The sequence below is a fragment of the Piliocolobus tephrosceles genome, chromosome 9, assembly GCF_002776525.5.
Source record: "Piliocolobus tephrosceles isolate RC106 chromosome 9, ASM277652v3, whole genome shotgun sequence".
Classification (NCBI taxonomy): Eukaryota; Metazoa; Chordata; class Mammalia; order Primates; family Cercopithecidae; genus Piliocolobus; species Piliocolobus tephrosceles.
The window spans coordinates 69,732,864-69,754,578 of record NC_045442.1 but is presented as its reverse complement, the minus strand read 5'-3'; the positions used below and the strand labels follow the sequence as shown (position 1 = coordinate 69,754,578).

The 21,715-nt window shown below is 42.5% G+C and overlaps 1 protein-coding gene across 1 annotated transcript in view; it reads left to right on the top strand.

Moving 5' to 3' along the window:
* Positions 1 to 2,211: 2,211 nt before the first annotated feature.
* CFAP70 (cilia and flagella associated protein 70) overlaps positions 2,212 to 21,715 on the top strand; it is a 109,932-nt gene continuing 90,428 nt past the window's right edge. The window contains exons 1-6 of the mRNA XM_023204963.1: positions 2,212 to 2,247; positions 7,459 to 7,561; positions 8,773 to 8,959; positions 13,881 to 13,979; positions 14,167 to 14,246; positions 17,741 to 17,920. Coding sequence (XP_023060731.1) covers positions 7,499 to 7,561; positions 8,773 to 8,959; positions 13,881 to 13,979; positions 14,167 to 14,246; positions 17,741 to 17,920 — 609 coding nt within the window. The 5' untranslated portion in view covers positions 2,212 to 2,247; positions 7,459 to 7,498. The remainder of the gene's footprint in view (positions 2,248 to 7,458; positions 7,562 to 8,772; positions 8,960 to 13,880; positions 13,980 to 14,166; positions 14,247 to 17,740; positions 17,921 to 21,715) is intronic.

Here is a 21,715-nt window from a genome sequence, read left to right as displayed (position 1 = left end):
AAATTGTAACATACAGCCCTTGCTCTCAGGTACCTACAGCTGAATGGAGATTAATTATGTTTAAAGAAGTGAGATCTGTTATTTATCCTTGCTTGCCTAAGACCTTGAAGCAAAGTACTAAGTAGATCAAGATCATGAGCGATTTCTGGAAGAACAGCTCCCTATTAAAGACTCGGCCTAACCCAGCTTATTATGTAGAAAAAGTGTGTCATTTGCAAGTGAGATAGCTGCCTCAGTGCAAATTCAACCAAAACTCTCACTTGGGAAAAAATCCAGAGAGAAATCCTTACTCAGTAGTGCCACAGTAGTTTTATTTTGAGAACCTTATTACCTGTAACACTGCAAGTTTCAAAAAATATTTCTTTTAATATTTATAATGTTTTTTATTCACATAAACAAAAATTTTAAAATTTGACTCTGGTAACTCTATATCCTAAGCAAAGAACTTCCCAGGTAGAGTGGTTATGCGTATGTATATATTTTAATAATTTGTTTTGAAATGATCTCAAATGTATAGAAAAGTTGCCCAAATTGTGTAAGGAAGTCCCATGTCCCCTGCACTCAGATTCCCAAATAGTTAACACTTTATTGCACTTGTTCCATTGCTCACTGTGTGTGTATGCATGCATGTGTGCATGCATGTGCATATGTGTGTGTACATGTGTATGTATCCCTTGTTAAGTCTTTTTCTGGACCTTTTGAGAGTCAAGAGAGCAAATTGTAGAGATAGTTTCTCATCACTCCTGAACACACTAGTGTTTATTTTCCCCTAAACAGGGACACTCTCCTACCTAACAACAAACAAACTTCCTCATCAGGGAATCAATATTGGTACAACATACCATCCAGTTCAGACAAGATCGGGCATGTTCGCGGTGGTATGCGATTCACAGAGCTAACTCACATTTTGCCAACTGTCCTAACAATGTTTTCCTTTCTGGTCCAGAATGCTATACAGAGATATATATTGCATTTAGTTGTCACATAACCTCAGTCAGAGACAGTTCCCAGTCTTTCCTGTCCTTGGATGGTCTACAACCTGAGTTCTTTTGACGGTAGGAAAACCAAAAAGGACACTTTGTAGATTTTAGTGTGTTTCACCAGGAGGCTCACAATGTATACTCCTCCCAACACTGGTGATGTTAACCATGATCACCTGATCATGTTGGTTGCGTCCATTCACTGTTTTCCCCTCTGAAATCGAGTAATATTCCATGGGAGAAGTATTCCAAAATCGTCCCAGTATTCTATGCCTCACAGAACATCTACCCACCAGCCTTAGCGTCCATTGAACACTCCTGCCTGAGTCATCCTCCTCAGTAGTTGTCAAATGGTAGTTCTCTATTTCCATCCTTCTCGCTACACTTCTGGGTTGGCATCCTACTTTGAAGGAGTTTTCCTTTTTCTCTATATCAACACGGACTTGCATATTCAATGGAATGTAATCCGTTATGGTCGTTGTTTACTTCATGCTCAAATTGTCCCTCATTTGGCCCAAGGAAGTCCCTTCAAGCTGGCTCTTAATACTGCAACAATTTAAAGTATATATATTGCTAAAATTCATCCGTGTTGTGCAGTTCATTAACTTTGACTGCCTGTAATATGCCTCTTTGTGAATATGCCACAGTTTATTGGTCCACTCATCCACTATTCCGTCGACGGGCACTTGGGTTGTTTCCAGGTTGTTGCTATTGTGTTTTGCTATTTTAGCTCTTTAATGTTAAATTTTGAATATTAAAAGTTTGCATTAACATCATAAACTTCAGGTCTGTTTATTGTACAAATATTGAGCACCTAGAAGGTGGGTCATTTTGCACTCTCATCAACAGTGCGTGACAGGCTCATTTTTAAAATATTGCGTATTTCACGGAGAAATATTTAAATGATGTTTTCAAATCAGTTTAATAAACGCCTTTTTCTTTAAACTTCCTTATGCTTTTTTCCCTACTATTATGGAGAAATATTGAAATAAAAGAGTCGAGAAAGCAAAATGTAAAGATGGAAACCTGTGCACTTAACCCAAACGCTTGCCAAGGTAAAGCATCCGCGGAAACAGCAGGGACTCGAAATGACGGGGCTGCAGTCGGCGCTAGGGCGCAGGCGCAGAAGCTTAGGGTCTCGCTCCCTGCTCTCGTCCCCAGAGGGTTATCGCGAGTCTTGGAATAAACTTGCTGCGATTGCCAAAAGTAAGTTCTCGCGAGAGGTAGTTGGTTGCTATAGTCAAAAACATAACGGAGGCTGCTGCAGGTAAGACAGCAATCCCTCCTGAAGAAACCCTCTCTTCCCGGCCTCCCCACCCCGGTCCTGCGGCCACACCACAGCCGTCACCCCGATCTTCTGCTCCCTCAGCTAAGTCCAGGCTGAAAACCCCGTTATTTAGACCGAAAAGCCTCTGACCCGGCCAGGCGCGGACTCTGCCTCCAGCCCCAGCCCGGCGACCTCCACAGGAGCGCGGACATAGGCCCTTCTTTCCCGCTTCTCGTCGTAGGTCTCATTCCGCGCGGACTGCGCTTGTCCCCAGACCAGACCCAGTCACATCGCCTCTTTCGTCCAACCTTTTTCTCACTGGACTCTCCCCTTGCAGCTTCTTCTGAGCAGATGACAAGAAATGCGTGCCTTGCCGGGGGCAACGAGAGTCCCCACCCTAGCTGCCCTGACCATAACTTTAATCCTGTTTCTTGCATTCGTAGTTCAAACACGACGCGAACGCCTCTTGTGTACAAGACATGGTGCCAGGCACTCGGGGCCCGTAAATATGCGTGAGACAGGTTACATGCCTTCAAAGGTGTAATTGAACTCTCAGGACAAACGTTCCATATTAATAATATCATTTGTGCAGTGCTTCATAGCTTAAACAGCTTTAATATCTTAGGGGATATTCACAATGTGAAACAGGTTGGAAGTTATCCATTTTACAGAAGGTGAAACTGAGGCTTAGAGAAGTTAGGCTTTTGCCCAGGGGCACATAGTTATTAAGTAGGAAACGTCCTTTGAATACCCAGTCTTCATAAACAAGACAGCTTGTGGTAATGCCACAAGAGACGTGTAAAGTGCTAAATGTATTCAGAGGAAAGGCAGGTTTTTCCGACTGGGAAGCTTCATGGACTAGGAAGCATTCGAGCTGGATTTTAAAGGATGAGTAGGATTTGCTGTAGAGACGGAGTGAGTAGAAAGGGAGAGATAATTCCAGGGGGAAGGAAAAATGCAAAGGTTCAGAAGTGACTAAATGCAGGTGATCTTTGAAAAATACTAAGCAAGAGCATAAGCTAGAAGAGGGGAGTTGACTGGCACTGCAAGATCCTAGAAAGCCCTGAATGTAGTACTACATTTAACTACAGTTAAACTGTAGTGTTACAGTTTAACTTTATTTGATAGGTGAGAGGGAACAAGACAGTGGTATGATCAGATCTGTACTTTAATAAGGTAGTTATCTGCTTGTCTCATCTCATTTTCTCCCTATTTCTTCTTACGCCACCACTGCAAGCTACTTGCTACTTGCTATGTGTGTTGTTTTGCCTCTGAACGTTTTAAAATCTGTTGCCTTTCTTGGAATATCCTTCCCTTTACTCTATTAAGACAGTTCCAGGGTACTTTCTCCAAGATTTTCCTGGCTTGCACACGTATTCTCAAATCCAGCTAGGTCCCAGCTTCATGCAGCACTTCCTTGCTGTATGATTGCTGGTAAGGTAACAAACTTCTCTGAAGCTCAGTTTTTTTCACTCAAACAGAGATTTAAGAATCACTTAGAAGGGAGGCTACGTTTAAGATAATAAATGTGAAGCACACTTGGTACACTGCCTATAATCAGTTAATTTCCTTACTTCTCACATTCTTTTTTTTTTTTCTTTTTTTTGAGACGGAGTCTCGCTCTGTGGCCGGGGCTGGAGTGCAGTGGCGGATCTCAGCTCACTGCAAGCTCCGCCTCCCTGGTTTAGGCCATTCTCCTGCCTCAGCCTCCTGAGTAGCTGGGACTACAGGGGCCCGCCACCTCGCCCGGCTAGTTTTTTTTTGTATTTTTTTTAGTAGAAACGGGGTTTCACCATGTTAGCCAGGATGGTCTCGATCTCCTGACCTCGTGATCCGCCCGTCTCGGCCTCCCAAAGTGCTGGGATTACAGGCTTGAGCCACCGCGCCCGGCCAACTTCTCACGTTCTTTATATTTGTAAAAGAAAAAATAAATTTCCACCTCACTTTTCCTCCCTTCTTTCGTCTGTCAGAGCACTTCTTCCCTCCCTTTCCTTCTTTCACTCCTCCCTTCTTTTCCTCTGTCAGAGCACCTGTCTCACAGATTATGACTCCTGGTCTAGTTACACATCTCTCGTCCTCACTAGATTTTAGATTTCTTGAGGTTAGAGAGTTCACATCTTGGCCGGGCGCGGTGGCTCAAGCCTGTAATCCCAGCACTTTGGGAGGCCGAGGCGGGCGGATCACGAGGTCAGGAGATCAAGACCATCCTGGCTAACACGGTGAAACCCCGTCTCTACTAAAAAATACAAAAAAACTAGCCGGGCGAGGTGGCGGCGCCTGTAGTCCCAGCTACTCGGGAGGCTGAGGCAGGAGAATGGCGTGAACCCAGGAGGCAGAGCTTGCAGTGAGCTGAGATCGCGCCACTACACTCCAGCCTGGGCAACAGAGTGAGACTCTGTCTCAAAAAATAAAATTAAAAAAAAATAAAAAAAGAGAGTTCACATCTTATCTCTTGTATCCTCAGCACCCACCACAGTGCCAAGCTTAACAAAGTTTTTTCAATGAGCAATTCTGACAGAAGCGGGATGAGTTAGAGTGAGAAACTGGAGTCAGAGACACCAGTTAGGAGGCTTTTGTTACAGTCTAGCAGAAGGGTAATGAAGGCCTAACTGATACAAAAGGGCATTTTAAATGTACATTTGACAAAGAAGTTGTCAGTGCCACTAAAGCCCTGAAACAGCCCAGAAATATGTTGTTGAGCAAATGATCTGAGACTTTTAGGTGTCTGGAAAAATGCTGGAGTAGCTGAGAAGAGGCAGGATAATTATAAAGTCTGAAGGCTGTAAGATGTCATTTTCTCTTTTGTATCACCAAATACACTTAGCATAGTATGTCCTCAGTAAACGTTTGAATTGAGTTAGAAAATAAGGCCTTTTCTACAGGCACAGTGGCTCATGCCTTTTAATCTCAGCACTTTGGGAGGCTGAGGTGGGCGGATTGCTTGAGCCTAGCCTTCGAGACCAGCCTAGACAGCGTGGTGAAACCCTGTCTCTACGAAAAATACGGCCGGGCGCGGTGGCTCAAGCCTGTAATCCCAGCACTTTGGGAGGCCGAGACGGGCGGATCACGAGGTCAGGAGATCGAGACCATCCTGGCTAACACGGTGAAACCCCGTCTCTACTAAAAATACAAAAACTAGCCGGGCGAGGTGGCGGGCGCCTGTAGTCCCAGCTACTCGGGAGGCTGAGGCAGGAGAATGGCGTAAACCCAGGAGGCGGAGCTTGCAGTGAGCTGAGATCCGGTCACTGCACTCCAGTCCGGGCGACAGAGCGAGACTCCGCCTCAAAAAAAAAAAAAAAAAAAAAAAAAGAAAAATACAAAAATTAGCTGGGCGTGGTGGCGCATGCCTATAGTCCCAGCCACTCAGGAGGCTGAGGTGGGACTATCACTTGAGCCTAGGAGGTTGAAGCTGCAGTGAGCTGTGTCGCACCACTGCACTCCAGCCTGGGTGACAGAGTGAGAGCCTGAAAAAACAAAAACAAACAAAAAAAGAAGGAAGGAAGGAGCGAGAAAAGACCTTTTCTAAAAAACAAATATCCAATTTATTTTTGAAATTGTTTGTGCCCTTAGTATTGTAAAATTGACAGTATATCTGACTAAATAAGAGATATATATTAAGACCTTTTCCAATGGACTACCATTTTATGTGGTTGCTTCTTTCCTGCTCTCAAAATATATTTTTGTAAAACTGAGAAGTTAAATAATGTTTGAAGGGAGGTTTGCAGATTAAAAAAAAAAAGGTTACCAGAGAACACTGTGAAGGGTGTACGGCAGCAGTCCCCAACCTTTTTGGCACCAGGGACCAGTTTTGTGGAAGACAATTTTTCCACAGACTGGGGGCAGCGGGGATGATTTGGGGATGATTCAAGCACATTACATTTATTGTGCACTTTATTTCTATTATTATTACATGGTAATATATAATAATGTATATATATAATATATATATATATATATATATTTTTTTTTTTTTTGAGATGGAGTCTTGCTCTGTTGCCCAGGCTGCAGTGCAGTGGCACAATCTCAGCTCACTGCAAGCTCCACCGCCCAGGTTCACACCATTCTCCTGCCTCAACCTCCAGAATAGCTGGGACTACAGGCGTCCGCTACCATGCCTGGCTAATTTTTTTGTATTTTTAGTAGAGACGGGGTTTCACCATGTTAGCCAGGCTGGTCTCGTTTTCCTGACCTCATGATCCACCCGCCTCGGCCTCCCAAAGTGCTGGGATTACAGGCGTGAGCCACCGTGCCCGGCCTATATATTTTTTTTGAGACGGAGTCACTCTGTCGCCCAGGCTGGAGTGCAGTGGTGTGATCTCAGCTCGCTGCAACCTCTGCCTCCCGGGTTCAAGTGATTCTCCTGCCTCAGCCTCCCAAGTAGCTGGAACTACAGGCGCGTGCCACCACACCCAGCTAATTTTTGTACTTTTTAGTAGAGATGGGGTTTCACCATATTGGACAGGCTGATCTCAAACTCCTGATTCGTGATCCGCCCACCTCGCCTCCCAAAGTGCTGGGATTATAGGCGTGAGCCACCACGCCCAGCCTATATCATGAAATATTATACAACTCACCATAATGTAGAATCAGTGGGAGCCCTGAGCTTGTTTTCCTGCAGCTAGACAGTCCTATTTCTGGGTGGTGGGAGACAGTGACAAATCAGGCATTTGATTCTTATAAGGAGCGCACAACCTAGATCCTTTGCATGCACTCAGTTATAATAGGGTTCACATTCCTGTGAGAATCTAATGCCGCCACCCATCTGACAGGAGACAGAGCTCAGGTGGTAATGCAGGTGATGTGGAATGGCTGTAAATAGAAATGAAGCTTTGCTTGCTCGCCTGCTGCTTACCTCCTGCTGTGCGGCCCGGTTCCTAACAGGCCACGGGCTGGTACTGGTTCATGACTCGGGCTGGGGACCCCTGATATAGGGTATGGGAGGTCAAGGTGTTCCTACTTTGTCTTGTGATACTTTGTGCTTAATGGGTTAGTTACCTGTATGAACATCTTTTAGCACTAACCAGTGAAATCATCCTTGTGACCAGCTCCCTAAAGCACTGCCTATCCAGCAGCAAAGGTTGGATGTGGGGAATAAAACAGTGCTGGACTATGGTATTTCCTTAGGTTTTCCCTGGTATTGGTTATGATGGAATATGGGTACTTGTGCATCTCTAGTACATGAGGGGACAGGTTGATTCATTCTGTTTACAGAGACCAAAGAAAACCAGAGGGACTTTTCCCAGTTGGTGATATGGAGCAAGTGCCATCAACAGGCAGACTCGTGCAGATCACCGTGACAGAGGGATATGATTTGGTAAAGTTACTTTTGGAAACTTACAAAATCCTTAGTTTGGGAGTACCTGCAGGAGTAATGGAATTTTGCTTCATTCTCTACCTCCAAACCTCCTGGCTTTATATAGCAATGGCATTCCGCCTCAGTGTTCCTTATTGTTGGTCTGTGATCTCCAAGTCACATTACTGTGTGTCTCAAATACCCGGCAATTTGAATACTAAATTTAATAGGATGAAAGAAATAGTGGTTTTAGTTTCCCTAGACAGCAGTTCACATATAATTTTTTTCCCTTTCTCCTGAAAAGGATCTGAAGTCTTCCAGAATTTCCCTTGTGATTAATTCTATTTGATTAATTAAAACAACAACAACAACAACAATGTGATGTACTAAAAATTAGGAGTATAATGAAATGGGAAAATATTCAGTATATTAAGTTTAAAAAGATCATTCCAAAGAGAATGTAATTAATGAGCTCTACTTTGTTTTAAAATGCATATATAAAAATGTATCTATGTGTGTGTATGGGTATACACATGCACATCCGTATATTCACAGCAAAACACTAGAAAATATATTCTAAAATGTTAATAATGCTTACATGTTACAGTAAGATTGCAAGTAATTAATTTTCTTTCTTTTAAAAATGTTCCTCAGTATACTTCTATTATCAGGTGAAACACAATAAATGTTGTTTTCTTTTTTTTTTTTTTTTTTTTTTTTTGAGACGGAGTCTTGCTCTGTCGCCCAGGCTGGAGTGCAGTGGCCGGATCTCAGCTCACTGCAAGCTCCGCCTCCCGAGTTTACGCCATTCTCCTGCGTCAGCCTCCCGAGTTGCTGGGACTACAGGTGCCCGCCACCTCGCCTGGCTAGTTTTTTGTATTTTTAGTAGAGACGGGGTTTCACTGTGTTAGCCAGGATGGTCTCGATCTCCTGACCTCGTGATCCGCCCGTCTCGGCCTCCCAAAGTGCTGGGATTACAGGCTTGAGCCACCGTGCCCGGCCTCAAATGTTGTTTTCAAAACTCCAACATAACAGCATTTAAATGGAATGTTGCATTTAAGTAAAACTAGATTGGTTTAATTATTTTTCTACCTATTCCTTCTGTATTTGTGATGTTGCTTGTTAGGAAAAAATGAAAAATGCTATTTAGCCCAAATCAAAATGGGTTGCCAGATGTGTAGGAAAATTCTCTATTTAAATATAATTGTAAAGTGGTGTGTTTCTGCCAACAGAAAGGTTTTAAAGGAGATACTCCAGTTACCTTTATTCGGGCAGAATTCAATCAAGTGGTTCTGGGAGACTCTGCAAAAATTACTGTTTCTCCAGAAGGAAGTGCAAAATACAACTTCACTAGCAGTTTTGGGTTTAATCCTGAAGGAGGAATCACTTTAGATGACCTCGCTCACAAACCTGTGTTCTGTAAGTTCTTGTGGTTCTAAAAATCAATGTCCTGATTGCCTTCTTACCTATCATGTTGGATGGGAAAAGCAGAACCAAAACATTCTTTTAAACATGTAACTAAAATCATGAGAAAGAAAGGGCACTTCCTTTGTTCCCAAAAGCAAGGCAGGAACTGAAACCTGGAAATCTTGGAACAGCTGCCATTGGTGTGTATGTGTTAGTGGAAGTGTGCAGGGAGAAGGCAGTACTCGAAAACCTAGGGGCTTGGGTTTTAATGCTCTCAGAAGGACAGAAAACCTTTGGCTGCTGTTGATGGGGGAATAGAGACTGAGATCACCTCCCCATCACAAGTTAAGATCTCAAAAAGTATGGACCAGGAAAATAAAATCTGCTTAAGCATCTCTGTGTAGATCCTGGGTAGAGAAAAAAGTCTTCCCTAGGAATAATCATAGGCTTGTACTAACCATTAAAGAATATATATATTTTTAAAACACAGGAGGAGCATTTTTATGATAGCAGTTGGCCACATTCTAAGCGATAAAGCAAGTCCTACCATAGATCAAAGGATCAATAGCATACAGACACCTTTTCTGCCAAAATGTAACAGTCAACAAAATTAGAAATCAATAAGAAAAAGATAGCCAAAATACTATTTGGAAATTTAAAAACATACTTATGAATAATTTATGGGACAAATAAAAAAGTCATAATAAAAATTGCAAAGCATTTGGAAGAAATCAATAGTAAAACACCAAATATCAGAATTTGTGGGATATAAAGTTGTGCTTAGAGGTACATTTATAATCTTAAGCACATTAATTAGAAATAAAAAGGATTAAAAGCAAAACTTTTGAGAAGATGGAATAGATGTACTTTTCTCTATTCCTCCCACTGAATACAACTACAAACCCTGGACATTATATATAAAAATAAGAGACTCTGAAAGGTGGGGAGAAGGAAACTTGGGACCTGGGGAATGACATAGTGGTGAGTTCCTTGGGTTTTCTTTTTGCCTTATGTATCCCATACTTCTTGCTGAAGAAGGTGGCAACCTGGAGACACCAATGGGCACAGACCAAAAAAAGAAAAAAGAAAGCAAGCCTGATAAAAGTCTGCTCTGTTTAGCCAAAAGACTATGAAAGGGGCAGCCTAATAAGACAGAAAAGTTTTAAACAGTAATTCCTGTACTCCAGCTAAACACCATAGGAAAAAAACTGTAGCCCCCACCCTCAATCAAGCTGAGTGGAGAGCTTAGACTTCCACTCTCACAAAGCTCACAAATGAGATTCTCCATTACCCTAGTGATGTCAGAGAAGACCAAGTAGGGAACGAGGACTTTCATCCCCTCTGGTAATGAGTCCCCTTCCCACCCCTCATAATGTTAGTGGAGACCACAGAAATCTTGCACTTCTATCCCAAACTGTCAGTAATAAGGTGCCCTTTCGCTTCCCACTGGAGTGGTATCAGAGGAGGCCTAGTTTAGAGTCAGAGCTTTCACCATCACCCAGGTGTAATGAGTCCACACCCACTGTGGTATCAGTGGAAACCAAGTAAGGAATCAGGACTCCAATTCCCCTGCTCAGCAGTAATGAGGAACTGCCCCCATCAGGTGTCAGCGGAGGCTGAGTAGGGAACCTAGACTTCCACCCCCAACTTGGCAGTAATGAGACAGCATCTCCTTCCTTCTTCTGTTGGGGTGGTGTTGGAAAACGCCAGCTGAAAACAGAAGGTGTAAGTGAGATCCAGAGATTCATAACAATAGGAAAAGTCCAAGTTTCACCTGAAAGCCATAAGGCTTTCCAAGAACTGGAAGATCTCACATTGAATTAACAAAATGTAATGGGCCAGGCACAGTGGCTCAAACCTGTAATTCCAGCACTTTGGGAGGGTGAGATGGGTGGATCACAAGGTCAGGAGTTCAAGACCAGCCTGGTCAACATGGTGAAACCCCGTCTCTACTCAAAATACAAAAATTACCCGGGGATGGTGGAGCATGCCTGTAGTCCCAGCTACTCAGGAGGCTGAGGCAGGAGAATCACTTAACCTGAGAGGTGGAGGTTGCAGTGAGCCAAGATCACACCACTGCACTCCAGCCTGAGTGACAGAGTGAGACTCCGTCTCAAACAAACAAACAAAAAACAGTGGCTGGGTGCAGTGGCTCATGCCTGTAATCCCAACACTTTGGGGCTGGGCGTGGTGGCTCACACACACCTGTAATCCCAGCAGTTTGGAAGGCCAAGACAGGCACAAGGTCAGGAGATTGAGACCATCCTGGCTAACATGGTGAAACCCCATCTCAACTAAAAATACAAAAAATTAGCTGGGTATAGTCCCAGATACTTGGGAGGCTGAGGCAGGAGAATGGCATGAACCCAGGAGGTGGAGCTTGCAGTGAGCTGAGACTGCACCACTACACTCCAGCCTGGGCGACACAGCAAGACTCCATCTCAAAAAGAACAACAAAAAAAATGTATATATATATACACACACACAAAAATTAGCTGGGTGTGATGGTTGAGCACTTGTAGCCCTAGCTACTCCAAAGGCTGAGGTGGGAGGATCACTTGAGCCCTCGAGGCAGGGGTTGTAGTGAGCTAGATCTGAGATGGCAGCACTGCATTCCAGCCCAGGTGACAAAATGAAGCCTGGTCTTGAAAAACAAACAAACTACCAAAATAAATACCAGCTGGATAAAATGTGGGTAAAAAATTAAATTGTATAACTACCGTAAGAAATCATGGAATTAAAATAATCAGAGAGATGAAGCCTTTATAAGTATTTCACAACTGTAGAAACCACAGAAAAAGAATATATATATATATTCATTAGCAACTGTAAAAGACAAGCTACAAACTGGATTACAATTTGCAATTCATTTCTAGACAGAAGGCAAATTTACCTTTAAAGAGCTCTTGCATATTAATAAGAGCAAGAATCTAATGGAAAAGTACATAAAACATATGAAAGGAATATGAAAAGTTCATGGAAAAGAAACTATAACTGGTCCTTAAATATATGGAAAAAATTTCAACCTGATTCTAATACAAAAAATAAAATTATGCTTAGATGCTATTTTCATCTGTCAGGTTACAAAGGTCACAGAGTTTGATAACATACCACATAGGTAAATATGTTATCAAACTATTATCCTTGCTGAAAACGCTGAAGCTGAACCCAAGTAGGAAACACAGGAAATGAGAAACAAATTAAACGCTATGAGGAATAAAACGAGACAAACGTGTAACATTCTGTATAGCTATTGGCCTGGTGTCTTCAACAAAAGAGAGAAATGTTTGAGAGAAGAAGTATGTGGAAAAGGGGGACTGGTCTAAATGAAAAGAAACATGACAAGCAAATGCAACACGTGGTCTTTGAGTGGATTCTGTTTTAAACAGACCAGCTACAAAATACATTTGGGGATAATTGGGAAATGCTAAATATCAACTGGACACTAGATGAATTAAGGAATTATTTAATGCTATTATCACACACTTGCCAAATGTGGTAAAGTGATTGTGGTTTTCTAGGAAAATGTCTTACTTGGGATTTGTGTATTTTGGTATTTAGGAGTAAAATGTCATGATGTCTGTAATTTATTTGAAAAGTACTTCAGCAAACAAAGCAAATATGATAAAAGTATTTGAGCAAACAAAGCTACATATGATGAAGCAAAAAAATTGTTAAATTTAGATTATGGTTATATGGATAGTTGTTACACTATTCTACTTTGTGTATTTGAAATTTTGAAATTGTTATAATAAGTGTTAAGCACACAGAGTAATGCTGCAGTGAAAAACTTTGTACATACTCTGCATGCTACAGGATTACTCCAAAATGTGTCAAGCCTTATGGTAGGCAATATAGGGGATCTAGAGCAATGTTTTCCTTTTTCTTTTTTCTTTCTTTTTTTTTTTTGAGACGAGTCTCGCTCTGTTGCTCAGGCTGGAGTGCAGTGGTCCAGTCTCTGCTCACTGCAAGCTCTGCCTCTCAGATTCACGCCATTCTCCTACCTCAGCCTCCTGAGTAGCTGGGACTACAGGCGCCTGCCACCATGCCTGGCTAATTTTGTTTTTGTATTTTTAGTAGAGACGGGGTTTCACCATGTTAGCCAGGATGGTCTCAATCTCCTGACCTCGTGGTCCGCCTGCCTTGGCCTCCCAAAGTGCTGGGATTACAGGCTTGAGCCACCGCGCCCACCTTAGAGCAATGTTTTTCAAACTTCAGATTGTGACCTTTTAGCCATTCGTAAGATCAGTTGATGGGCATTATGACCAGTAATTTCTTCTATATGAAATAGAATAGAAAATACCTAAGGATTTTGACCTAGTAAAGATTAATATTATATGAAGCTTTGTTATATAATCATATGTATCAGTTACTTTTTTTTTTCTTTTCGTTTTTTGAGACGGAGTTTCGCTCTTGTTGCCCAGCCTGGGTGCAATGGCTTGATCTTGGCTCACCATAACCTCCACCTCCCAGGTTCAAGCGATTCTCCTGCCTCAGCCTCCCCAGTAGCTGAGATTACAGGCATGGGCCACTATGCCTGGCTAATTTTGTATTTTTAGTAGAGACGTGATTTCTCCGTGTTTGTCAGGGTGGTCTCGAACTCCCAACCTCAGGTGATCTGCCCTCCTCGGCCTCCCAAAGTACTGGGATTACAGTCATGAGCCCCCGCGCCCAGCCTCAGTTACTTTTATACACATGCATGTACATGATTATGATCTAAAACCTATTTCTTATTATAACTTGCAGGCAAAAAGTTCAAAAGTCACTGAAGAGGTCCGGTATTTTCCACCAGAAGTTACTGATGTTGATGCCTTCTTTACTTTCAAGTTAATTTTTTTTAATGTACATCTCTTTGACAATGCTTTGTGTGTTGCACCTTGGTTATCGGATGGATGTTTTAAATGTCTCATTTTCTTTGTTTTGATTTTTCTAGTAACTGTGACTGAAGTTTTACCAAAGGAAAAGAAACAGAAAGAAGAGAAGACCTTAATTCTTGGTCAGGCTGTGGTGGACCTTCTTCCCTTACTGGAAGGTCAGATGTGTGCTTTGCCCAAAAGCAGAAATGGCAAAGCTTATAAAACTTAGCCCCAGAGAGATATAGAAGTTAGCCTCAATGAATTTGAGGGATTTGAGGGGTAAAGTGGGCACATTTATCTCTGCCTGCAGTCATCCCAACTTAACCCTTTCTTCTTTGGCTCAACTTGGGCTTCTTTTTGCAGGACAGAGTTTATTTCAAACAACAGTTCCATTGCACCCTGTGCAAGGCTCACCCTTAGAAACTCCCAGATCAAGTGCTAAGGTAATCAGAGTTTTAGCTCTCAACATTTCAGCCTGCCATTCAGTGTAACAATTCTGTCTGCTATTAAGGTTCAATTCAGTTGAGTGTAATGCATTGGGCATTTTCTTTTCACAGCACACTTAGTGTTAGATTCTGGGAAACAAAGATAATAAGGCGGAGTCCTACTTTGAAAAGCCCACAATCTACATATCATAGATTATAACCCAGTGTGATTAAATGGTGGAGTGAGGCACATGGGCATAGAGCAGGTATCAGTTACTCTGTCCACGGGTAGAGGCAAGGAAGGCTTAACCATGGAAATAACTCTTGAGCTATGTCCTGATGGATCAAATAGTATATGAAAGCACCTCATATACTTTAGGGCATGGTAGCATGCCTCTGATTGAAAATTTCTAATCCAACAGTTCTAGCCCAGACCCCTTTCTGGAATTCTAGAATATCACACTTTATAAGCACCTACTGTATACCTCTATAATGTTATCCCATAGGCACCTAAAACTCAACATTCCAAAACAGAACTCAGTATCTTCCCTGAAACCTACTCTTCCTTTTATCTTAGTTTTTTGACTAGTGGCATCACCCATCTGTGAAATCATGGAACATAGAACCTAAATTATATCTATGACTGTTCCCTCAGACCCTAACTACAGCCAATCCTCAAATCTCCCTTTCACCAAATCCTGCCTTTTCCATCTTCTAAGTGTCTTTAGGTTTTCTTCTTGGCTTCATTCCTACTCTTTATTGCCTTATTATCTCTCACTTGAATAGTTACAAATAGCCTTGTACCTACCTTTACCTCCCTCCAGTTCAACCTCCCCATGACTTGCACAATGATTTAAAAGTGAATCTGCTTTGGGAGGCTGAGACGGGCGGATCACGGGGTCAGGAGATCGAGACCATCCTGGCTAACACGGTGAAACCCCGTCTCTACTAAAAATACAAAAAATCAGCTGGGCATGGTGGCGGGCGCCTGTAGTCCCAGCTGCTAGGGAGGCTGAGGCAGGAGAATGGCTTGAACCAGGGAGGCGGAGCTTGCAGTGAGCTGAGATCCGGCCACTGCACTCCAGCCTGGGCGACAGAGCGAGACTCCATCTCCCAAAAAAAAAAAAAAAAAAAAAAAAAGTGAATCTGATCTTATCTCTTCCCCTACTTAGTACTGTCGTGTAGTTTATGGATTCACCTGCTGCTTACAAGTTAAGGTCCAGATTGCTTAGCAGGCATACAGCATCCTTTATAATGGAAGCCTCCCCCTTCAACCTCATCTCGCATTACTCCTTTCCTTATATTAATACTTCAAGTTGCAGAATCCTGAATTACTTACATATACCTAAATGGAAGATACCATACTGTTCCAATCCCTCTTTACGTAGACTGTTTTTGCTGCCTAAGACTAGCCAAGTGCAGTAGTGAGACACGGGAAAGAATAGAACAAAGAATTTGATCTGTAACTGACTGCGAACAGTCAGTTGAAATAACTCACTACCTTTGGACCAGCCCACAAAAACTGTTCTTTTTTTTTTTTTTTTTTTTGAGACAGAGTCTTGCTCTGTCGCCCAAGCTGGAGTGCAGTGGCCGGATCTCAGCTCACTGCAAGCTCCGCCTCCCGGGTTTACGCCATTCTCCTGCCTCAGCCTCCCAAGTAGCTGGGACTACAGGCGCCCGCCACCTCGCCTGCCTAGTTTTTTGTATTTTTTTAGTAGAGACGGGGTTTCACTGTGTTAGCCAGGATGGTCTCGATCTCCTGACCTCGTGATCCGCCCGTCTCGGCCTCCCAAAGTGCTGGGATTACAGGCTTGAGCCACCGCACCTGGCCTAAAAACTGTTCTTATCCAGAATGGTTTTTTCTTTCCTTCCTCTGCTAATCCATGTTGTAAATGCCTATTTATCGTATAAATGTCAACCCAGCCAAATAATTATTCACTCCCTCCTTGGTTTCCTTGACTGCAGCATTTTGTACAGGTCTCTAGTATAGATTTCGCATAAATCTTGGCACTATGACATGAGTTCTATGTTGAAAGGAACTATGTCTTCTTTGTCTTTATATCCCTAGTGATGTAACAGAGTGCCTAGCATTCAATACACATTCTTTTTTTTTGAGATGGAGTTTTGCTCTTGTTGCCCAGCTTGGAGTGCAATGATATGATCTCGTCTCACTGCAACCTCCACTTCCTGGGTTCAAGCGATTATCCTGCCTCAGCCTACCGAGTACCTGGGATTACAGGCACCCACCACTATGCCCGATTAATTTTTATGTATTTTCTCTTTAAGTTGAGATAGGGTTTCACCATGTTGGCCAGGCTGGTCTCAAACTCCTGACCTCAGGTAATAGGCCTGCCCCGGCCTCCCAAGTGCTGGGATTATAGGCGAGAGCCTACCTTGCACAGCCTCAATACACATTTAAAACCTACTTTGTATGTATCCTGAGTGAAAATGTCAGAGGTATACACATATATGTCTATACCTATTTATATGGAATATATACATATCTATCGGAAAAAAATATTTTCTTATTACAAAGCATTACATTTAAAATACAAAAATAGGCTGGGTGCAGTGGTTCATGCCTGTAATCCCAGGACTTTGGGAGGCCAAGGCGGGCAAATCACGAGGTCAGGAGTTCAAGACCAGCCTGGCCAATATGTTGAAACCCCGTCTCTACTAAAAATACAAAGATTAGCTGAGTGTGGTGGTGTGTGCCTGTACTCCCAGCTGCTCAGGAGGCTGAGGCAGAAGAATCGCCTGAACCCAGGAGGCGGAGTTGCAGTGAGCCAAGATCGTGCCACTGCATTCCAGCCTGGACAACAGAGCAAGACTCTGTCTCAAATTTAATTTAATTTAATTTAAAAATTACAAAAATAATCATAAAATATAGACTAGCAAAAAAGCACCCATTCTCACTTACTCATGTGCAACTTCTGTCGACTTTTTTTTTTTTTTTTTTGAGATAGAGTTTTGCTCTTGTTGACCAGGCTAGAGTGCAATGGCGCGATCTCAGCTCACTGCCTCCCTGGGTTCAAGCAATTCTCTTGCCTCAGCCTCCCCAGCAGCTGGGACTACAAGCATGCACCACCACGCCTGGCTAATTTTGGTATTTTTAGTAGAGATGGTTTTTCACTGTGTTGGCCAGGCTGGTCTTGAACCCCTGATCTCAGGTGATCCACCTGCCTTAGCTCCCAAAGTGCTGGGATTGCAGAAGTGAGCCACCATGCCCGGCCAACATTTCAATAGACTCTTACAATTCCTGTTTTGTGTGTATTTATATATATACTTTACCTCAGTATGGTAGAGTGGGAAGGGAACCAGGTTAGGAATAAGATTCTCTTCTTGGCTCTATCTCCAACTCATGGGACCTAGAGAACATGATTTCAACTTACGGAAATAATTAAGCTTTACCTTCTTATCTTGAACAGTAATATGAGATTCAAATGAGGTAATGCAAAAAAGGAAGATCTCTGGCAATTTTCAAAATGCTGCATAATTTTATTCTTTTACAGCAGTGCAGTCTTGAAGTTAAAGTATTAGTGGCAGAGCCTTTACTGACCACAGCCCAGATCTCAGGGGGCAATCTACTGAAGGTCACGTTGGAGGCTGCTTACTCTGTGCCTGAATCCTTCATTCCAACAGGTCCTGGGCAGAACTACATGGTCGGTCTGCAAGTTCCATCACTTGGAGAGGTAAAGCCCTACTGCCAGATATTTATAGAGATTCAAACATGTCTGTACTCATATGACCATCTCTTCCTCACCTCTAAGATTTCATTCAAAACATTGTACTGCTAATAGCTGAGATTTATTTTAGGCTTGAAAAATACAGTTTATCTCTATTTTTTTTTTTGATGCGGAGCCCCGCTCTGTCACCCAGGCTGGAGTGCAGTGGCCAGATCTCGGCTCACTGCAAGCTCCACCTCCCGGGTTCACACCATTCTCCTGCCTCAGCCTCCCGAGTAGCTGGGACTACAGGCACCTGCCAACTCGCCCGGCTAGCTTTTTTTTTTTTATCTCTATTTTATATACAGATTTTAGTGTTTATGATTTACATATTTATTATATATTGTGCATTAAATATAATTTATATAAATATATGGTAGAAAATATGTAAGACATTTAAAATGGCCAATTTTGGTGTATTTCTATACAGATTATTTTTGTGTGTACATTTTGCAGATTTTCTGCAATGTGCTTTATTAAACAAAAGTTTCTCTTAATTCCAGATATTTTCTTAGGCCACATTTCCAGGTATAGGAATGATTGGATATGGAGTTTCTTAGGCTCTTTATGGAGATTTCTAAATTGCTTGCTAAAAGGCTTCTATTCAGTTAACACTTCCACTTGTCTTATTTCCAGGGTCATGTATGTGAATGACCCACTAAAGTTGTGTAGCAACTCTTCAGTTTGCTGAGGACTTAGGAGGTTCCTGGGACATGGGACTTTCAGCACCACAACTGGGACAGTCCTAGGCAAATGAGATGGCTGATCACCCTTCCAGGGAACAACCCACATAGCTATATGAGGCAGATCTGTGCATTGCCCTCTCTCCAACTTTGGGATTGTATTGAAAATTTTCTCTTTGTTTTTGCTAATTTTGATAATTAAAAGTGCCTTTTATTTTTTTTTCTTCTGGAGGTCTTAGTATTATTCTTACTGATTTTTTAAATTCTGACTGGGGTGTGGTGGCTCACACCTGTAATCCCAGCACTTTGGGAGGCTGAGGCAGGTAGATCATCTGAGGTTAGGAGTTCGAGATCAGCCTGGCCAACATGGTGAAATCCTGTCTCTGCTAAAAATATAAAAAATTAGCCAGGTATGGTGGTGGGTGCCTGTAATCCCAGCTACTGGGGAGGCTGAGGCAGGAGAATCACTTAAACCCAGGAGGCAGAGGTTTCAGTGAGCCAAGATCGCGCCAAGATTGCACTCCAGCCTAGGCAAAAAGAGTGAAATACTGTCTCAAAAAAAACAAACAAAAAAATTCATATGTAGAGAAAAATAATGTTTTCTTTCAAGTTTGTCAATTTATAGTTTATCATGTTTATTTCTGGTTTATTACTTATTTTTAATTTGGGTCATTGCTTTGGTATACAAAAGTTTTTTAATAGTTAAATTTTTTTCTTTTAGGTTTCTTGCATCATTTTAAACTTGAAAAGGGCTCCTTTATTCTCATATTTGATGAAAGGTTGCCCTTCCAGGTTCTAGATTTTTTTTTTGCTTTGTTTTTGGAGATGGAGATGGAGTCTCGCTCTGTCGCCCAGGCTAGAGTACAGTGGCGTGATCTTGGCTCACTCCACCCTCTGCCTTCCGGGTTCAAGCAGTTCTCCTGACTCAGCCTCCTGAATAGCTGGAACTACAGGTGTCCGCTACCATGCCCAGCTAATTTTTTGTGTTTTAGTAGAGACGGGGTTTCACCGTCTTGGCCACGCTGGTCTCGAACTCCTGACCTCAGGTCATCTGCATGCCTCAGCCTTCCAAAGTGCTGGGATTACAGGCATGAGCCACCACACCCAGGTCCTAGTTTTATGCAGCAGCCTTAGTTCCAGCTTCCTGTCCTGCCTGGGCACAGGGCCATGCTTGCTTCTGTATAGTAGTGTCTGGGTCTGACATTTCCTGGGTTGGCACAGCATCAGCTCATGAGCTTATCCCTTGGGTATTGAGTTGCTGCTGCTGCCAGTTCTGGCACTTTTAGACTTTCTTTTCTTTTCTTTTCTTTTTTTTTTGAGACGGAATCTCGCTCTGTTGCCCAGGCTGGAGTACAGTGGCACGATCTCGGCTCACTGCAACCTCTGCCTCCCGGGTTCAAGCGATTCTTCTGGCCTCAGCTTCCCGAGTAGCTGGGACTAGAGGCACCCATCACCACGCCCAGCTAATTTTTGTATTTTTAGTAGAGACGGGGTTTCACCATATTGGCCAGGCTGATCTCAAACTCCTGACCTTGTGATCTGCCCGCCTCGGCCTCCCAAAGTGCTGGGATTACAGGCATGAGCCACTGTGCCCAGCCTAGACTTTCATTTACTTCTTTTGACCTTGGCTATGTGATAAAATATAACTTTTTTTTGTTGTTGCTGTTCTACTTTATCTAGTTTGTTCTGTGTTTGTTGCTGACAAAGGATCTGTTGTACTTTAGTTTGCTATAGTGTTGGAAATAGAACTTTCTTTTAATTTAAGGGCCATTTGGTTTTCTTTTCCAGTAAACTTCTTGTTCCTGTTCTTTGTCTATCTATACATCTCTCTGTCTATCTATTAATAAGAGACAGGGTCTCACTCCATCACCTAGGCTGGAGTGCAGTGGCACAATCATAGATTACAGTAACCTTGAACTTCTGGACTCAAGCAATCCTCTCACCTCAGCCTCCCATGTAGCTGGGATTACAGGTGCATACCACTGCATCTGGCTAATTTTTATTTTTTATTTTTGTAGACGTAGGGGTCTTGCTATGTTGCCCGGGCTGGTTTCAAACTCCTGGCTTCAAGTGATCCTCCTGGCTCTATCTCCCAAAGTGTTGGGATTATAGGCATTAAGCCACTTTGCCTGGCTGATTTTAATGTGCACTTTACTGATTTTTTTTTTTTTTTTGAGACAGAGTCTTGCTCTGTCGCCCGGGCTGGAATGCAGTGGCTGGATCTCAGCTCACTGCAAGCTCCGCCTCCCGGGTTTACGCCATTCTCCTGCCTCAGCCTCCCGAGTAACTGGGACTACAGGCGCCTGCCACCTCGCCCGGCTAGTTTTTTGTATTTTTAGTAGAGACGGGGTTTCACCGTGTTAGCCAGGATGGTCTCGATTGCCTGACCTTGTGATCCGCCCGTCTCAGCCTCCCAAAGTGCTGGGATTACAGGCTTGAGCCACCGCGCCCGGCTCACTTTACTGATTATTAAAGAAATGTAGCATGTTTTTATTTAAATGTTGGATGTTCTAATTTCCCCTTCTATAGATTGCCTACTTATATATTTTACCAATTTTCTACTGTAAGTATACTTTGGATAAGTTATAAGACATGAAAATGCCTATATTTTTAGCCCCTTGCCAGATTTTAGTTTGTTTTCTAAAGGATAATTTTTAAACAGGTATAAACACAACTCTCATATAAAATAAATAACACAAAAGTTGGTCCAAGATTTTATTTAACTTATTAGTGAGGGAATCAGTAAAATGTGACAGTGAGTTCAAAGGAGTATATAGGCATCAGGAATGCTGAAATGAATTTGCCAATAATTCAAAACTTGTCATTAGCTTCAGGGAAGTAATCAGTTACATTGCCACTGGACAAACTGTATCTGCACATTTATGAACCAGAATAATTTGCATTATTATCAAATGTCTATAAGTTAGAGTTGTAAAATAGTGCAAAGACAATGAAAGGCACAGGCCCCTCTCTAGAATCAGATTAATCATAGAGGGGTATGTTTGACAACACTCAGCATTCCATTGAAAAGACTTGATTAATCTTCTTGTCCATTTCAAAGTCCTTTACAAACTTTCCT